The sequence below is a fragment of the Tachyglossus aculeatus genome, chromosome 3 (assembly GCF_015852505.1).
Source record: "Tachyglossus aculeatus isolate mTacAcu1 chromosome 3, mTacAcu1.pri, whole genome shotgun sequence".
NCBI lineage: Eukaryota > Metazoa > Chordata > Mammalia > Monotremata > Tachyglossidae > Tachyglossus > Tachyglossus aculeatus.
In genome coordinates, this window is record NC_052068.1 from 86,701,328 (window position 1) to 86,721,017 (window position 19,690).

Below are 19,690 nucleotides of genomic sequence, written 5' to 3' on the forward strand. Positions count from 1 at the left end.
CTGGCAGTTGGTCAGTCAGTCGACTGTATTTGTGGAGCACTTACTATGTGCAGAGCACTGTACTAAGAGCTTGGGAAAGTACAGTATAACAATATAACAGGAGACGTTCCCTGCCTTCAACGAGCTTACACTCTAGGTGGAGATTAATATAAGTAAATTGTAGAAATACACATAAGTGCTGAGGGACTGGGAGGAGGGTTGAACAAAGGGAGCAAGTCAGGGAGATGCAGAAGGGAGAAGAAGGAAAGGAGGGCTAAGTCGGGGAAGGCCTCTTGGAGGAAATGCGCCATCAATAAGGCTTTGGAGGCGGGGAGAGTAAAGCCAATAAGTGGCTTTGAATTATGTTCCTGTTGCTATAGTGCAAGCAGTTCATTCATTCAATCATATTTATTGATCACTTACTGTGTGCAGAGTACTGTACTAAGGGCTTGGAAAGTACAACTGTGCAAATGTGTCACCTATAAACCAGGTGTGCAGATGCTTGATGCCTTCATCTGGGACAGTGCTCCCAAGTACCTCGAGGCCCCAGATAGTGTTTTCATGACTCCAAAATTTTGGGCCACACTCCTGCATACCCCAAGACCTCAGGGCCCTAGACAGTGCTCCCATGACCCCCAAATTCTGGACTGTGCTCGTGTATACCTCCAAATCCCAGACAGTGCTCCCGTACCCCAAGGCCCTAGAGAGTGCGCCCATGACCCCAAAGCTCAGGACTGTGCTCTCAGGCACCCAAAGACCCCAGGTGGTGTGCTTTTGTACCCCAAAGGGACAGGCAGTTCCACCGAGTACCCCGAGGCTCCAGACAATGCTCCTAAGCTCAAACATGGTTCCCCAAAGCCCAAGACAGCGTCATAGTGCCCATAAAAAAGGTCACAGTTTTGGGGACCATCTGGCTTGCCCACCACCAAATGCCCAGAGCAAGGCTTGCATTTCCAGGCCCACTGCTGGGCATCCTGGGCCGGAGTCTGGGGTATTTATCGAATGCTTATGGTGCGCAGAGCACTGTACTAAGCACTTGGGAGAGTACAATACAATAGAGCTTGTAGATGCAATCCCTATCTTTAAGAAACTTTCAGTCTAGAAGGGGCCTCTAGCTTATAAACTCGTTGTGGGCAGGGAAATTGTTTATTGTTATACTGTAATCTCCCAGGCCCTTAGTTCAGTGCTCTGCGCTCAGTAAATATGATGTTAACAAGTGCTGTGGGGCTGAGTGTGAGGTGAAGGGTTTAAAAGGTACAGATTCACGTGCAGAGGTATGCAGAAGGGGGAGCGAGTCAGGGAATGTAGGACTTAGTTGGGGAAAGCCTCTCGGAGTCCTAAGCATTTTGATATTCATCGCACCCTTGTCACATTTATATATATTTTTTATTTATGGTATAAAGCTCTTACTACATGCCAGGTACTGTACTAAGCACTGGGCTAGACGCAGGCTATTCAAGTTGGACAGAGTCTATGTCCCACATGGGGCTCACAGTCTTAATCCTCATTTTACAGATAAGGGAGCTGAGGCCCAGGGAAGTTAAGTGACATGCCTAAGGTCATATAGCAGACAAGTGGCAGAATCAGGATTAGAGCCCTAGTCCTTCTGATTCCCGGGTCTGGGCTATTTCCACTAGACCACACAGCTTTCCTGTACATTTAAGTACATAGCCTTATACTCTGTTGATTTTCCTATCTGTAGTCTATTTTAATTGTCTGTCTCCCTCACTAGATTGTGAACTACTTTGCCCATCACCCCCATCAGCTGTTCCAGACATTTAACTCCCTCCTCAGGCCCTCTGTTCCTCCTCATCCTCCATCCCTCACTCCCAAAGATCTGGCCTCCTACTTCATTAGTAAAATTAACACCATCAGGTCTGAGCTTCCCAAAGTCACCCCTCCTCCTTCTCCATCCCCCCCCACTACTCTCCCATCCTTCCCAGCAGTATCTTCAGATGAGATCTCCTCCCTCTTCTCAAGTGCCACCCCATCCACCCGTGCTTCATACCCCATTCCCTCTCATCTTATGAAAACCCTCGCCCCTTCCCTCCTCCCCTCCATAACTTCCATCTTCAACAGCTCACTCTCCATTGGTTCCTTCCCCTCTGCCTTCAAACATGCCCACGTCTCCCCCATCCTAAAAAAAACCCTCTCTTGACCTCACTGCCCCTTCTAGTTATCGCCCTATCTCCCTCCTACCATTCCTGTCCAAATTCCTAGAATGAATTGTCTACAGTCACTGCCTCGAATTCCTCAACTCCAACTCTCTCCTAGACCCCCTCCAATCTGGCTTCTGTCCCCTCCACTCCACCGAAACTGCCTTCTTAAAGGTCACCAATGACCTTCTTCTTGCCAAACCCAATGGCTCCTACTCTATCCTAATACTCCTAGACCTCTCAGCTGCCTTCGACACTGTGGACCACCCCCTTCTCCTCAACACGCTATCCAACCATGGCTTCACAGACTCTGTCCTTTCTTGGTTCTCCTCTTATCTCTCTGGCCATTCATTCTCAGTCTCCTTCGTGGACTCCTCCTCCCCCTCCCATCCCCTTACTGTAGGGGTTCCTCAAGGGTCAGTTCTTGGTCCCCTTCTATTCTCTATCTATACTCACTCCCTTGGTGAACTCATTTGCTCCCACGGCTTCAACTATCATCTCTACGCTGATGACACCCAAATCTACATCTCCACCCCTGTTTTCTCTCCCTCCCTCCAGGCTAGTATCTCCTCCTGCCTTCAGGACATCTCCATCTGGATGTCTGCCTGCCATCTAAAACTCAACATGTCTAAGACTGAGCTCCTTATCTTCCCTCCCAAACCCTGTCCTCTCCTTGACTTTCCCATCACTGTAGACGGCACTACCATCCTTTCCGTCTCACAAACCCACAACCTTGGTGTCATCCTTGACTCTGCTCTCTCATTCACTCCACACATCCAATCCATCACCAAAACCTGCCGGTCTCACCTCCACAACATCACCAAGATCCACCCTTTCCTCTCCACCCAATCCACTACCTTACTGGTTCAATTTCTCATCCTATCCCAACTGGATTACTGCATCACCCTCCACTTTGATCTCCCATCCTGTTGTCTCTCTCTGCTTCAGTCTATACTTCATTCTGCTGCCCGGATTATCTTTGTACAGAAACACTCAGGGCATGTCACTCCCCTCTTCAAAAATCTCCAGTGGTTGCCTGTCAACCTTCGAATCAAGCAAAAACCCCTCACACTCAGCTTCAAGGCTCTCCATCCCCTCGCCCCATCCTACCTCACCTCCCTTTTCTCCTACAGCCCAGCCTGTACACTCTGCTTCTCTGCCGCTAACCTCCTCAACTGTGCCTCGTTCTCACCCATCCCGTCGTCGACCCCTGGTCCACATCCTACCTCTGGCCTGGAATGCCCTCCTTCCATAAATCTGCCAAACTAGCTCTTTTCCTCCCTTCAAAGCCCTACTGAGTGCTCACCTCCTCCAGGAGGCCTTCCCAGAGCGAGCCCCTCCTTTTTCCTCTCCTCCTCCCCTCCCCATCGCCCCTGCCCTACTCCCTTCTCCTTCCCACAGCACTTGTATATATTTGTACCTATTTATTACTCTGTTTATTTTATTTGTACATATTTACTATATTTATTTTATTAATGATGTGTATATAGTTATAATTCCATTTATTCTGATGGTATTGACACCTATCTATTTGTTTTGTTTTGTGGTCTGTTTCCCCCTTCTAGACTGTGAGCCCGTTGTTGGGTAGGGACCATCTCTATATGTTACCGATTTGTACTTCCCAAGCATTTAGTACAGTGCTGTGCACACAGTAAGCGCTCAATAAATATAATTGAATGAATGAATGAATGAACTACTTGAGAACAGGGATCATGTCTACCACCTCTGTTTTATTGTACTCTCCCAAGTGCTTAGTACGGTGTTTGGCACCCAGAAAGCACTCACTAAATGCAGTTAATTGATCTGATTATCCTGCAAATTTGACTGTTTAGGCAAATGGTCTCCTTTACAAATTTTGCTTTTATATAAGGAAAATATGGGAATGTGGTCATTTGATTTGTGAAATTTCCAACAGGGAAGGTATTTTATTCATCCGTGTCATTACCCTTTCTAACATCCTTATGGAATATAGAAGCAGGTGCTTATAAATTGATTAGGGAAGAGCTCGACCTGGTGAAAAGCGGCTGAGCTTGGCTGTCAGAGGAACTGGATTCCATTCCTGGCTCTTCCATTTGTCTTCTGTGTGACCTTGGGCAAGTCCAAGGCTCATGTCTAATTCCCACCTTTGTATTCTTTCCCAGTGTTTAGTATACCCAGCATGCACTTAATATGTATTACTACTACTAATCTGTGCGTGTTTACTCATTTGTAATATGGGGATTAACTACCTGTTCTCCTTCCTATTTACACTTGCGTGTTCCATACAGGCTTAGTGTCTGACCCGAGTTTCTTGTGCCTATCCCAGCTTGGCACGTAGTAATAATGCTGTTTGTTAACACTTACTCTTATTTTTTAAATTTCATGGGGGTTTAGGGACAGGGAAGTTAAAGGACCTGACTTTAAGAAGTGAGCAAAATTGGTAAGAACATTAAGTGTTGGGTAGGGACTGTCTCTATATTTGCCGACTTGTACTTCCCAAGCACTTAGTACAGTGCTCTGCACACAGTAAGTGCTCAATAAATACAATTGAATGAATGAATGAATCCAGCACTCCTTTCCTCAGCCTTCTTCTGTAACAATAATAATAATAATAACTATTGTGGTATTTATTAAGTGCTTACTATGTGCCAAACACCATACCAAGCGCAGGGTTGGGTACAAGCAAATCAGGTTGGACACAGTTCCTGACCCACGTGGGGCTCAGTCTCAATCCCCATTTTGTCGATGAGGGAACTGAGACCCAGAGAAGTGAAGTGATTTACCCAAGGTCACACAGCAGACATGTGGTGGAGCTGGGATGAGAACCCATGTCCTTTTGGCACCCTGGCCCGTGCTCTATCCACTACGCCATGCTGCTTCTCTGTCATGCTTCCGTAGTTCTTCTGTAATGCTTTGGTGTTTCTTGCATACCATGCTACACCAAGAATTTTGTGATTTGTTTAGCTATAATTTAATGTGTTTGGAAAGTGATTTGGGAAGGTGGCCGTGATTTTTTTTTTCTCTCTCCAGTTAGGAGCCTGGAGAAAAGTCAGTATGCTTTTTTGTTCTCATTGCAGCGTGAAACAAAGGATAGATGATCTGTGTACAGGCATTAAAACTATTGAAAGTCAAAACTCTCTTGTTAAAGATGAACTAGATGTAGGTTTAATTCAACAGAGCATTTCAGTGCAGCCTGCCCTTTCTGTCATTGGCACTCAGGACAGAAACTAATCTCGTCCACTGTGCTGCCACTTGCTACTATTTTTAATTATGCAGTGGAGCTGAGATCATCTGCTTTGTCTTCCTGCTAAGAGTTCTTCCTCATATTTTGTGAAACTGCAGTCTTTCCGGTTGTGTGTTAGCAACACCATTTAATTATTGCTCATCATCATTGAGTTCAGAGACTCCTCTGGTTGTGTATTTTGTTGATAACTTGTACACTTTGCCAGGATGTAGCTAAGTAATCCAACTTTTGTACTTTTTAAATTGTCTTATAAGTTGCTGTTTAAAACCTCTAGAAAATGTGGTGGTCATTTTGTGAGACCCAATTATTTTTTAATAATGACCTTACCTTCACCAGGTTACTCGGTATGCTCCAAGATTCATGCCCTCACGTATGGGCATAAGTACTGCTAAGAAGTTAATACTTAAGTGATTATGTGGGCAAAACTCGGAGGTTCATGCAAAGTGTAAATGAATCAATGGGGCAGGATGGCATCTGAAGGAATTCAGAAGAGAATTAGCAGAGTGAAGTAGCTACTCTCAGGGAATGCCTTCCTTCCTCAAATCTGACAATTACTCTCCCCCTCCTTCAAAGCTTATTGAAGGTACATGTCCTCCAAGAGGCCTTCCCAGACTAAGCCCCACTTTTCCTCATCTCCCACTCCCTTCTGTGTCGCCCTGACTTGCTTCCTTTGCTCTTCCCCCCCACCCCACCCCCACAGCATTTATGTATATAGCTGTCATTTTATTTATCTGTGTTGATGCCTGTTTCTCCCCCATCCCCAAACTGTTAGGTCGTTGTGGGCAGGGCATGTCACTGTTTATTGTTGTGTTGTATTTTCCCAAGTGCTTAGAACAGGTGCTAATCCCCATTTCACAGACGAGGGATCTGAGGCCCAGAGAAGTGAAGTGACATGCACAAGGTCACCCAGCAGACAGGTGGCAGAGCTGGAATGAGAACCTAGGTCCTTTGAATGTGACCCGTGCTTTTTACTCTAGGTCCCACAGTTTCTCATATCAGAACAGAAGGTGGCATGGGGTGGAACTGCCGCTCCCTGGTTCTCTCTCAGGAGGCAGCGAGACTGGGTCTGTGGCCAGTTCTGCAGTTTCTGGTCTTACAGGAGCCATTTTTGCTTCTCAGACTCCATTTCTCCCTCCCTTCCCCCATTCTCCATCCCCCCGTCTCCATCCCCCCCTCAAATCTCTGCCCTCTTTTTTCCCCCAAGCTCAAAATGAAAAGATACTTTTGGATCAGTCCATAGTATTCGTGTGCGTACTCTTTGAAAAGCGCCGTACCAAGACTGTAAGAGTACAAAAGAGTTAGAAGACATTATCCCTGCCCTCAAGAAGCTCACAGTCTAGATAGGACTAAAATTACATCTCTAGGGTCACCACTGTCCATCTGTAGTTCCCTGCCTTTCTTTTTTGACATTTCACTGAAAAGACCAACTTCTTTCTCCATCTCTTTCTCCCAACCTCCTCTTCATTATTATTCATCCCTCTGTATTTCTTTACCTATTAGTGTTAGACTTCTAAGGCCTGATTCATTAGTAATCAGAGAAGCAGCATGACTCAGTGGAAAGAGCATGGGCTTGGGAGTCAGAGGTCATGGGTTCTAATCCTGCCTCCCCCACTTGTCTGCTGTGTGACTTTGAGCAAGTCATTTAACTTCTCTGTGCCTCAGTTCCCTCATCTTTAAAATGGGGATTGAGACTGGGAGCCCCATATGGGACAACCTAATCACCTTGTACCCCCCCAAGTGCTTAGAACAGTGCTTTGTACATAGTAAGTGCTTAAAAAATACCATCATTATTAATAATGGTGGCATTTGTTAAGTCCTTAGTCTTTGTCAAGCACTGTACTATATGCTAGTGAGGCTTAGACTGTGAGCCTGGCTCTGCCACATAATAATAATAATAATAATGGTATTTAAGCAGTTACTATGTGCCAAGCACTCTTCTAAGCGCTGGGGTAGATACAAGGTAATCAGGTTGTCCATGCGGGGCTCACAGTGCCAAGCCCCATTTTATAGATGAGGTAACTGAGACTTAGAGAAGTGAAGTGACTTGTCACACAGCAGGCAAATGAGAAGCAGCGTGGCTGTGAGAAGTAGTGAGGCTCAGTGGCAAGAGCGTTTGCTTGGGAGTCAGAGGATGTCAGTTCTAATCCTGGCTCCTCCACTTGTCTGCTGTGTGACTTTGGGCAAACCACTGCCCTTCTCTGTGCCTCAGTTCCCTCATCTGTAAAATGGGGATTAAAACTGTGAGCCCCACGTGGGACAACCTGTTTTTCCTTGTATCTACCTCAGTGCTTAGAACTGTGCTTGGCACACAGTAAGTGCTTAACAAATACCATAATAATTATGATTATTGTTATTATTATTAAGTGGTGGAGCAGGGATTAGGCCCCATGACCTTCTGATTCCCAGGTCCGTGCTCTATCCACTATGCCATGCTGCTTCTATTTCGCGTCTTATGATGTGATATCTTAAGACAGTTTTCCCGGCTCTTCCCCAAACCGCATTCCGGGAGTGTTTCTGCAGGGGGACCCTGCACTCCCTCCACCTTGTCCCAGAGCTTTTGCATTTCCTTCTCAAGTCCCTGTTCCCACAGGTGCCACTTTTGTTACTGTGGCCCAGGGAGACTGGCAGCGTAATAATGCACCACAAGGCAACCGCCTCACTATGAAACTGGACCCAGGGCTGTCACAGCTGGAAGATGTAGGGCAGTTCTCTTTTCTGCCACTCAGTCTGAGAGAAGCAGCCAGCAGATCTCAGCCGCCTGTCAAATCAAGCTGAGTACTGCTTCATAGCAGCAAACAACAACACTGGAGCCAAATGGAGAGTCGACGATTCCCTCTGTTAACCTAAGACCCCGATAAAATCCCAGTTTCAATATGGATTGATTATTTATTGATAACTTGTGCAAAACACTACTAAAACTGGGTTGAAGATAGGATGATCAAGCGCTTAGTACAGTGCTCTGCACACAGTAAGCGCTCAATAAATACAATTGATTGATTGATCAGTAAACTAGGTTCCTAAATCCGAAGGGCTCTACAGTGTAAAAACAGACATATAGAGTATTGAAAATGTCACCGACAGTAATTAGAGAGAAATAAGAGCCATTTAAATAACTCAACAGCCCCAAATCATAATGTTCAAGCAAGTACCTTAGCAGTACTTGGTGGGAGGGGCAGTCTTCAGACTCCTCAGTGCTTTCTAGACAACAGTCTAGGTGTTCAAATCTTGTCGTTAAATGAGGCAGAAATATGCTGTGCTTTGGTTTATTAAACTGAGGATTCAGTTTGAATGTTAGTGCTAAGAAATCTCACTATAAAGAAGGGGTGGTTAGTAGTTCCTGGTGCTTAATTACCATGTGCATCTTAGTGCCCGGGTAACGGCCACTGACGGTTTATTGGACAGTGGCAACATTTTGTTGTTATATTTGTGGGGAAACTTGTTTGTGAAAGAACAGACATTGTTTTAAATGATTAAGGTTGTCTTTGGATTTCTCTACTGATGCTGGTGGATATGGCACACTTTTCAGAGATGAATGTGAATTATAATTATTCCTCATTTAGTGTACCATTTGTTAGGCAGATTTGAACCTCGAATTTACTAGCTTTGTTTCTCTGTGTAAATGGTAAATAATATGAAGAAGGGTATATACCCACTAAGGCGATGGTATGAAAAATAAATGCCATTTTCTCTGAAGGTTATAGCTCAGCCTATCACTAAGACTGTTTCTTTGCAACTCATCTTATAACCTCACTAGTCATTTTAGGCCCAATCAGTCTTTTTTTTTTTTTTTTTGGTATCTGTTAGGCGCTTGCTATATGTCAAGCACTGTTCTAAGTGCTGGGGGTAGACCCATGCTTATCAGGTTGGACACAGTCCCTGTACCACAAGGAACTCAAGATTTAAGCTCCAACTTTCAGTTGAAAACCAGAGAAGTTAAGTGATTTGCCCAAGGTCACATAGCAATTGGAGGAATCAGAATTAGAACCCAAGTCCTCAGACTCTCAGGCCTATGCTCTTTCCACTAATCCACGTTGCTTTCCTGCTGTTTCTACTAATCTGCATTACTTTCCTTTTAGATCTTTATTCTAAACTATAAACAAAAAGGCTCAATTAATGAAAAACTTCTATGGCTGTGAGATTGGTGGGTTTTATTCAATTTATAAGAATATGCCAGCTGCAACAGAGTTTTAAAAAATTACAATTCTAACTTTAAAAGATCTTCCCTAAGTGACTGCACTGCTGACCAGTTTTCTTTCCCATCCAACCTATGAAGTGCTTAAACCTTCATTTTTCCCAGATATTTTCTTGAAGCCCCGGGAAGTTGAACTACATAGTATCCATTTTTCTAGTTGAGGAAACTCAGAAGCTAAATTACACCCTAGGAGTTATCCAGCAAGCCACTGACTGAGTCATAGGAAGCACTTAACCAGTACCCTCATTAGTATTATTATCATTTAGAAGCCCCCTCCTGGTGTATTGATTAGGCACTGAGAAATGTTGTCAAATAGTACAAGTGAGATAGCAATATTATCAGGATTCTTTTTCTCAGGATCTGTAAGCCAACACTGAGCTTTAAGCTTTTGGGGTGAAAGGGCGGGTAATGGGTGACAGAAGGAAAATTGTCCTTCTCTTTAGGCGAACTCTCACAATCCATGCTTAATTGTGCTGTTTTGCCCCTTGGTGGCCAAGAAGCTCTAGTGGTGGGAAACTGGTCTGATGAGAAAGTTGGAAATTGAGATACAATATTGGAGAGCTTGGATGGGAAATAATGTTGTTACGCTTAGTTGCTTCTTTTGGGGGAAATGCTCCTTCAAGGAAATCTGCCCCGGCCCCTCTAGAAGCCCTGAGTTGGGCATGTTGTTGGAGGATGGGTTGGCAGCGTGGATTTAGAAGCCCGAGTAATTCTAAAAGTACTCTGAAAAATAAAATACACATTGGGGAATTGCATCATCATGTTTATGCAGGAGTTAATTCATATTTTCCCAAGATGTTAAAATAACTTTTTGTGCAGTATGTCTGTGAAGAGTCTTGATATATTCATTTTCATACTAATCAATGGTATTTATTGAGCACTTACTCTTCATTCGTTCAGTCATTTATTAAGTGCTTACTGTGTGCAGAGCACTGAGCTAAGTACTTGGGAAAGAACAGTACAACAATAAACAGTGACAATCCTTGCCCACACGAGCTCCAGTCTGGGGGTGGGGAGGCAGATATCAATACAAATAAATGAAATTACAGATGTTCACAAGTGCTGTGGGGCTGAGTGGTGGGGGGGGATGAACAAAGGGAGCAAGTCAGGGTGATGGAGAAGGGAGTGGGAGAAGAGAAAAAGGAGGCTTAGTCTGGGAAGACCTCTTGGAGGAGATGTGCCTTCAGTAAGGCTTTGTAGGGGCGGGGGAGAGTAAATGTCGGTCGGATTTGAGGGGGGAGGGTGTTCCAGGCCAGAGGCAGGACATGGGACATGGGCCAGGGGTTGGTGGCGAGATAGGCGAGATCGAGGCACAGTGAGAAGGTTAGTGCCAGAGGAGCGAATTATGTGGGCTGGGTTGTAGAAGGAGAGAAGCACGGTGAGGTAGGAGGAGGCAAGGTACAAAGCACTGTCCTAAGCACTTGGGACAGTATGATACAACAGAGTTAGGCGACACATTCCCCGCCCATGAGTTAACTGGGCCAACAGGTAACATAATTAGGAGGTAGTGTTCAGTGTGCTTTGGTAGATGAGTGCACTGTAGATCAAATGCAGTCTAGGAGAGGGCACAATAGATCAATACATTACAGCATTTTCAACCAATAGTTCTAGTTTTGTCAGCCCCATGGAAACATGCTTCAGTTTTTTTCTTGAATTTTGGTCAGAATTTCCATTAAAAAAATCATCCTCAGGATCTCTGAGGGGCCAACATGATCTCCCGATAAAGGGAGCTGCTGTGAGGCTGGCTCCTAGTGCACCCTGGTGTCATCCTGACTTAAGTGGATAAAAAATTTCCCTTCTTACCCTTTGATCCTGTGACTTCTGTGACTGGGTATAAAGGAAGGCATCTTCACATCTGGGGCAGGTGAAACTAGAGCTCCTTCAACTCTTTTGAGGGCCCCTTCTGCGGGGGACATGAGTGGAATGGGAAGATAAAAGAACTCTGACAAGGGACACATTTATCTTTTCCTTCATATCCAGAGCCCCGAACTGACATCCCTATTGATTCTGGAGAAACAGTGTGGCCTAGTGGAAGCACAGGACTGGGAGTCAGAGGACCCAGGCTCTAATCCTGGTTCTGCCATCTGCATGCTGTGGGACCTTGGACAAGTCACTTAACTTGCTTGCGCATCAGTATTCTCAACTACAAAATGGGGATTCCAGTGCCTGATCTTATTCGGACTTATATTGTGAGTCCCATGTGGGATGAGGACCGTGCCTGACCCGATAAACTTGTGTCTTCTCCAGTGCTTAGAGCAGTGCTAGACAAATAGCGAGGGCTTAAAAAACACCATAACCATTAAAAAACACCATTCATTACCGTATGAATGAATTAAATGAGGGAAGAGTCATCTGCCTCTATGAGCAAGGCCACAATGAGAATGAGACACCTGAACTACACACTTCGGGATTTTACCTGGATGTATTCATAAATTATACTTTAAAATAACTAAGTAAATGGTGAGGTCTGTGTCAGGCAGGGACTGTGCTTGGTCTGAGATTATCTTGTAATGAGTTTAGTCTTTCCTCTCAATCTGCAGGTGCATTTTGAAGAGATGAAGCTTTAAAAGGTGTTTACCTGTCCAGCCAGAAGATGGGAGCAAACAGCAGCAGCATTAGTGAGCTTCCAGAAAATGAATACCTAAAGCGATTGTCTGGGACAGAATCTGTGTCTGAGAATGACCCATTCTGGAATCAGCTGCTTTCTTTTTCTTTTACTGCACCAACGAACAGGTAAGAGGATAGTTCTTCTTCGAGGTCTGATGAGACATAATTAAAAGCCACATTTTCTAAAAGACTGTTGGATATTCTTCCATTCCACTTGTGCTGCTTTATGAGCGCTATTCAGTTGAGCTTGGAAATGGTTAGGGAAAATTGAAAGGTTTTGAATTTAATCATTATAACTATGGCATTTAAGCACTTACTATGTGCTAACCACTGGGGTAGATAAAAAAGCTTTGGAATCAGACACAATCCCTTGCCCACAAAAGACTCACAATTTACTCTATTCCTGTTTTAAAGGAAAAATGACTTGTCCAAGGTCACACAGCAGGCAAATGGCAGAGTTGGCGTGAAAACTTGGGTCTCCTGACTCCTTGTCCAGTGCTCTTTCCCCTAGGTCATGCTCTCTCCCAGAAGTTCCATGCCCACGATTAAAATCCATATAGTGCTTTATTGATGCTTCACTGAATTGATTCAGTAGAGCAGTATTTTTCTTCCCTTTCAGGAGGAAACTGTTTAGACAGGTGAGTAAACAAAATTACCAAGACAAGGTTAAAATTTTGAGCTCATTTATTATCCCCTATGCTTACTGATTTACTGAGCACTTACTATTTGCAAAGCCCCCCCACCCCCCAAAGAAGGCACAGTTCCTTGAATTTACAATGAATGAATTTACAATCTAATAGATTGCAATACTTTGGGCTTTTGTTTTCCCCTCTAATCTCATGTCACTTGACCCATCAGCCACCAGACTCTGTTATAAACCAGGAAATTTAGAAAAGGGAAGCTTTATATCTGTTTTGGCCCATTTGATTTCCCTAACTTTCCATTCAAATGCTAAAATATTTAATAGTATACAAGTATGCAAAAGTAAATCATGTTCCCTTGTATAATAGGTGGCTCTAATTCTAACATCTGCTCAAAGAGCTGAACTGGTCATTGTAGCAGTTAAATCTCAGAAGGATTTTCTAGTTTAGTACTTATGGCAGTAATGGTATTTCTAACGTGCTGCTAGGTGCAGTGCACTGTATTAATTGCGGGGTGGGGGGGGCGCGGGGAATCCACAAGGAAGCTCACCCTCAAGAGGTGCACCCTCAAGAAGCTCTCATTCTTTCATTCATTTGTATTTATTGAGCACTTACTGTGTACAGAGCACTGTACTAAGCACTTGGGAGAGCACAATATAACAATAAACAGACACATTCGTCACCTATAATGAGTTTATCTAGTAATAAAAGTAGAGGGAAGGCGAACACAAAGCCAACACGTATGACAAGGCTCAGTGTGCAGTCTTTCGACCAGTAACCCCTGCTTCCCCAGGTTAAACCAGACCATCCTGGGTCCGTCCTCCTGACCCACTCAAGACCAGCTGGACTGGGCAAGATTCCTGCTGCCACAGTGACGTCTCCACCAGTGGGAGAATCTCGGGAAGCTGTGGTTGTGACTGGGACTCACTTGGATTTGCCCCTTTATCAACCCCTCCCTCAGTCCCACAGCACTTTCATCCATATCCATAATTTATTTATTTGTATTATTGCCTGCCTCCCACTTTAGACTTTAAGCTTGTCGTGGGCAGGTAATGTGTCAGTTATATTGTACTCTCCCAAGGGCTTAGAACAGTGCTCTGCACACAGTAAGCGCTCAATAAATACCATTGCTTGATAGATTGGCCGACTCTGGGTGGTCTGGGCAGCAACACTATGACACCACTGCTGGGCGGGTGCCTTGACCACCCAACCAAACCCTTTGGAGTTGGATTATAGTTGCTCACATGCCAGGATCCAGCTTGAGGGAGAGTGCTAGTTTTTGGAATCGGAAGTGGTTATGGATAGAGTCAAAACAGATTGTTTGCCTAGCAGAGATGATCAGAACAGTGGTCAATCAGCCAATCCTCTTTATTTAGCACTTAGTGTGTGCAGAGCTTTTTTACTAAGCATTTGGGAGAGTACAATATAACAGGCACATTCCCTGCCCGTAACAACCTTACAGTTTAGAGGAGGTGGTGGTGTCTTTCCTGTGAAGATTATTTCTGAATGAATTCCTTAAAAATTGTATCGAATGTATTGTGTTCGAAAGGGGGGCACGTAGCTTAAATTCATGCTGTATTTGCTTTTACTGAGCTCCCGCAATGTGTATAGGTTAGTACTAAGAGCTTGGGGCTGTGAATATAGTATAATTGAAGACTGTTGTTGCCCATAAGGAGTTTGCTGTCTACTGTCTAATACCAAGCACTGAGTACAGTGCTCTGCACAAGTACCATTGATTGATAGTAGGGAAGATGGGAAAAAAAAAACCCCAACAACTACACAAAAAAACCCACACCAGATCAGCATCTTGTTTCTCCTGTTCTTTCTTCCTTACCCTCCCTTCTACATCTTTAAACTTACAAAAGGATTCACTAATGTGGAAATGAGTATTCATTTTAACATCAAATTATATGTGTATATGTGTATGTGTTTGCATTTATATGTAGATTTATTTATTCATTCATTCGTATTGAGTGTTTACTGTGTGCAGAGCACTGTACTAAGTACTTGGGAAGCACAAATCGGCAACATGTAGCAACGATCGCTAACCAACAACGGGCTCACAGTCTAGAAGGGGGAGACAGACAACAAAACAAGTAACAAGGTGTCAATACCATCAGAATAAATAGAATTATAGCTATATACACGTCATTAATAAAATAGAGTAATAAATATGTACAAATATACACAAGTGCTGTGGGGAGGGGAAGGGGATAGGGCAGAGGGAGAGGGGGCGATGGGGAGGGGTGGAGAGGAAAAAGGGGGGGCCCAGTCTGAGAAGGCCTCCTGGAGGAGGTGAGCTCTCAGTAGGGCAATTTGCATGACTTTTAAAAAGAACAGTCCGCAATGAAAGTGTGCTCTGACAGTTTGCTACCTGCAAAAGAAACGCAAAGAGGACATTTCAGTTCGCAATCCACATTTCTCCCAAGCTAAAGTACTCACAGGGCCTCATTCTCATCTCTTCTGGCTCCAACCTCTTGTTCACCCCTTCCCTCCTGACTGGCATTCTCTTCTCCTTCATTTTGACAGTCAACAACCTTCTTTCCATTCTCAGTGCCCTTCTGAAATTAATCAGTCGATCGTCGTATTTATTGGGAGTTTACTGTGTGCAGAGCACAGTACTAGGCACTTAGGAGAGTGCAATATAACAGACACATTCCCTACCCACAGCGAGCTTCCAGTCTAGAGGGGGAGACAGATATTAATATAAATTAATATAAATAAGTGCTGTGGGGCTGACGATGGGGGTGAATTAAGGGAGCAATTCAGGGTGTTGCAGAAGGGAGTGGGAGAAAAGGAAATGAGGGCTTAGGCAGGGAAGGCCTCTTGGAGGAGATGTGTCTTCAAAAAGTCTCTGAAGGTGGAGAGAGTAATTGTCGGATATGAAGAGGGAGGGCATTGCAGACCAGAGGCAGGACATGGATGAGAGGTTGGTGGCCAGATAGACAAGGTTTCCTCTAGAAGGCTTCCCCTAATCTCCAATTTCCCATGTATATATCCTCCATATTTCCTGTTTGAATCTTCTCTACTGCCTAAGCACTTAAGAGCTTCCGCTATATATTATTTACCCTATTACTTAAGAACTAATCCATGTGCATATACCCTTTTTCTTTCTTCCTCCTATTTGTAATTTAGTTTGGGGTTTATCTCCCCTAATTAGATGGTAAGCTCTTTGAGGGCTGGTGTCTCCCCAGCACTTAGTACACAGCTCTAAAATAATAGGCACTCAGTGAATGCTATCGATTGAGTGGTTAGTCCTCGAGCCCCCAAAGCCTACCTCCTGAAATAGTAGTAGTCGTAGTATTTATTAAGCACTTACCCCATGTAGAACACTGTAATCAGTGCTGGAAAAGAACACACATTTGGATTAGTAATAATATTCATGGTATTTATTAAGCACTTCCTATGTGCCAGGCACTGTACTAAGCGCTGGGGCGGATACAAGCAAATCGGGTTGGCAGAGTCCCTGTCCCACGTGGGGCTCACAGTCTTAAATCCCCATTTTACAGATGAGAGAACTGAGGCACAGAGAAGCGAAGTGACTTGTCCAAGGTCACACCGCAGAAAAGTGGCAGAGCTGGGATTAGAACCCAGGTCTGTTCTCTGACTCTGAGCTCCATGCTTTATCCAGTAGGCCATGGTGCTTCTAACAGTCACTGCCTACAACGAGCTTACAGTCCAGAAGAGAACTGTGGGTTCCAGAATGCTGTTTACTAAAACAATTTCCTCAAACACATCTAGACATTTGCTCCCAAATCATGGCCCTGAGCAAGACAGTACTCTCAGTTCTCCTGTGAACCAGCCCCCCCTCCCTTTAATGGTATTTATTAAGTTCTTACTACGTGTCAAACATTGTTCTAAGCCCTGGGGTAGGCACAAATTAGGTCAGTCACAGTCCCTGTTTTACTGCTGACAACAGGTCCCACACTATTGTCATTATGAATGCCCTAGTACGTCATGTTTCTGGCAGCCTCCTGAATACAGATGGAAATATCACCAACACCATCGTGCTCTCATATCCAATACCTTTTCATACCTTTTATGCTATTTTTAAGCACTTACTGTATCCTGGGCACTGTATTAATAATAATAATAATAATTGGCATTTGTTAAGCGCTTACTATGTGCAAAGCACTGTTCTAAGCGCTGGGGAGGATACAGGCTGATCAGGTTGTCCCACGTGGGGCTCACAGTCTTAATCCCCATTTTACAGATGAGGTAACTGAGGCCCAGAAAAGTTAAGTGACTTGCCCAAGATCACACAGCAGACACGTGGCGGAGCCGGGATTCGAACCCCTGGAGGGCAAGATAATTGGTTTGGATACAGTCCACGTCCCACTTAGGGCTCACACTCTGAATCTCCATTTTACACATGAGGTAACTGAGGCACAGAGAAGTGAAGTGACCTGCCCAAACTCATACAGCAGACAAATGGCCCTGTCCGGATTAGAACCCAGGCCCATTCTCTTCCACTAGGCCATGGTGTCTCTCTTCCATATGCTTCATATTGGAAATTCCTTCCAGTACAGTACAAATACCTTAAAAGGAAGCACTGGATCATAAGGCTTTGAGGGGGCCCTGGGGGTGGCAAGGTAGCTAGGACCACCTCTTTCGTCACATCTGATACCATGGTAGCTCAGCTTTGCCCCCACAAGAGTGCAGGGTGGACAGGAACCTCAGAACACAACCACAACATCTTAAAAGCACTCAATCACCTTGCCCCGCCACCTTACCTCACTGCTCTCCTACTACAACCCAACCCACGCCCAGATCCTCTAATGCTAACCTCGCTGTGCCTCGATCTCGTCTGTTATGCCACCAACAACTCACCCGCTTCCTCTGGCCTGGAACGCCCTCCCTCTAAATTATCTGACAAACGGTCACTCTTTCCACCTTCAAAGTCTTTTTGAAGGCACATCTCCTCCAAGAGGCCTTCCCTGACTAGGCCCTCATTTCCTCTTCTCTCACTCCCTTGTGCATCGCCCTCGCACCTGGATTTGCTTCCTTTATTAAACCCTCCCTCAGTCCCACAGGACTTAATGTGCATATCAGTAATTAATTTGTTAATATTAATGTCTGTCTCTCCCTCTAGACTGTAAGCTTGATATGCGAGGGAATGTGTCTACCACTTCTGTTAAATTGTACTCTTTCAAGTGCTTAGAACAATGCTTTGCACACGGTAAGCGCTCAGTAAATAGGATTGATTGATTTAGAATGCTGGGAGATTGTAGCACTTTGGTTCTGTTTTTTAGACTAGGAGACTAAGAACCATCCCCTCTCGGCAGTTGTGAACTATTGTTATTTCTGTAGTAATTTTTATTTAGCCTTTATTTTTCTTTTTTATTTTCATGGGTCTATTCTACCCTCCTCTACTCTTTCCCCCTGCCCCCCCTTAAAAACAATTTGGGAGCCCCTTTTGGGTCAGGAACCATGTTTACAACCATCCATCCACTTAGTACAGTGCTCTGCACACAGTAAGCGCTCAATAAATACGATTGATGACGATCCATGTCCTCTACCCAGTTATTAGCAGAGAGCATGGCTTAATAAATGTTACAATAATAATGATATTTATTAAGCGCTTACCATATGCTAAGCACCATACTAAGGTACTAAGCCTGGGATAGACTCATTGCTCTCTGGTTACTGATTAAGTGTCAGTAGGCTGAATCTCAGTTTATACTCTAATCTCTGTTGGGTACGCCTTAAGAAGTGTAATCTGGTTTATGCAAATTTTTTTACTATCCATCAGTATTTATCATTCTTGTCTTAAATAAGTCAGAGTGGCTGCACGATCTCTAGATGCTTAGGTTATGGTGAGAAAATACAATGCAATTATGTCTTTGTTAGCTTACTGAACCTGGAAACTTGTCAGTCCTGTTTGAGAACTGGCATTCTCTGCAGCGATTGCTACCTCATCAGGAAGCCTGTAAACTCGTTATAGTCAGGGAACGTGTCCGCTAATTCTGTTGCATTGTACTCTCCCAAGTGCTTACTTCAGTACTGTGCACATAATCAGCGCTCAGTAATTGGGATTGATTGATAGATTGATTCAGGTCGACTCTTCTACCCTTCTCTGAGTGAATCGTTCTAAGAGTGGTTTGACTTAGAGTGTTCCCTCCAGCTTAGACTGTGAGCCCCATATGGGACAGGGACTGTATCCAACCCAATTATCTATCTACCCCAGCCCTTTGTACAGTGCTTGGCATCCAGTGCTTAATGAATACTATAATTACCATTATTGACTGGAGGATGGACCCGCCCTTCATCGATTTCCATTACAATCATAACTCTACCCATCTGGGATGAGCTGTCTAGAAATGCATGCCTTTCTATATTCCCCTTGATAAATGACGGAACATTCCCGTATACAAATGATCTCTTAAGAGCTGTTTCAGATGATTGTTTCTGCTGTGAGAAGGAGGCAACTTCATTTTTCAACCAGAGTCCCTTTGGATTTAGCAAACCAGGTTAGTGGCTTTAGGAATCCTTCTGTTCAAATTTAGTTATATTAGTCAAAATTAATTTTCTTCCCCCAATAGTAGCTTTTCTACAGTCATTTAGCTTCTGTTATGAAGACTGAGTGATTGAGTGAGATCCTTTGTTAGAAATTGTTCCAAATTAAGAGAGGGCTTCAGTAAGGTACATCCAAGAACGCTGGAGGTTTCAGTTCTCTTGTATCTTCGAATCTGTTTCAAGTTTGCCTAAGGCAGCACAACTTTATCAAGAACATTCATATTTAAAGCTTAGAAAACTTGGGTTCCTGTATTTTTGTGGATAATTTCCTTATAATTCTATGTAAATGAAATTCTATTGGAAGTAGAATCAATGAAGCAGAACTCTTACAATGTCTTTAAAATGCCACAGTTATTCTGTAGTCTGTATAAATGGT

At 44.1% G+C, this 19,690-nt stretch overlaps 1 protein-coding gene across 3 annotated transcripts in view; it reads left to right on the forward strand.

Annotated features, from left to right (window-relative positions):
- DYM (dymeclin) overlaps positions 1-19,690 on the forward strand; it is a 523,552-nt gene that overhangs the window by 21,420 nt on the left and 482,442 nt on the right. For all 3 annotated transcript variants that reach the window (XR_005449814.1, XM_038743768.1, XM_038743767.1), the window contains exon 2: positions 12,091-12,283. Coding sequence is in view for 2 of the 3 variants with exons in the window: in XM_038743768.1 (XP_038599696.1) it covers positions 12,144-12,283 (140 nt within the window). In the remaining variant the exon portion in view is untranslated. The remainder of the gene's footprint in view (positions 1-12,090; positions 12,284-19,690) is intronic.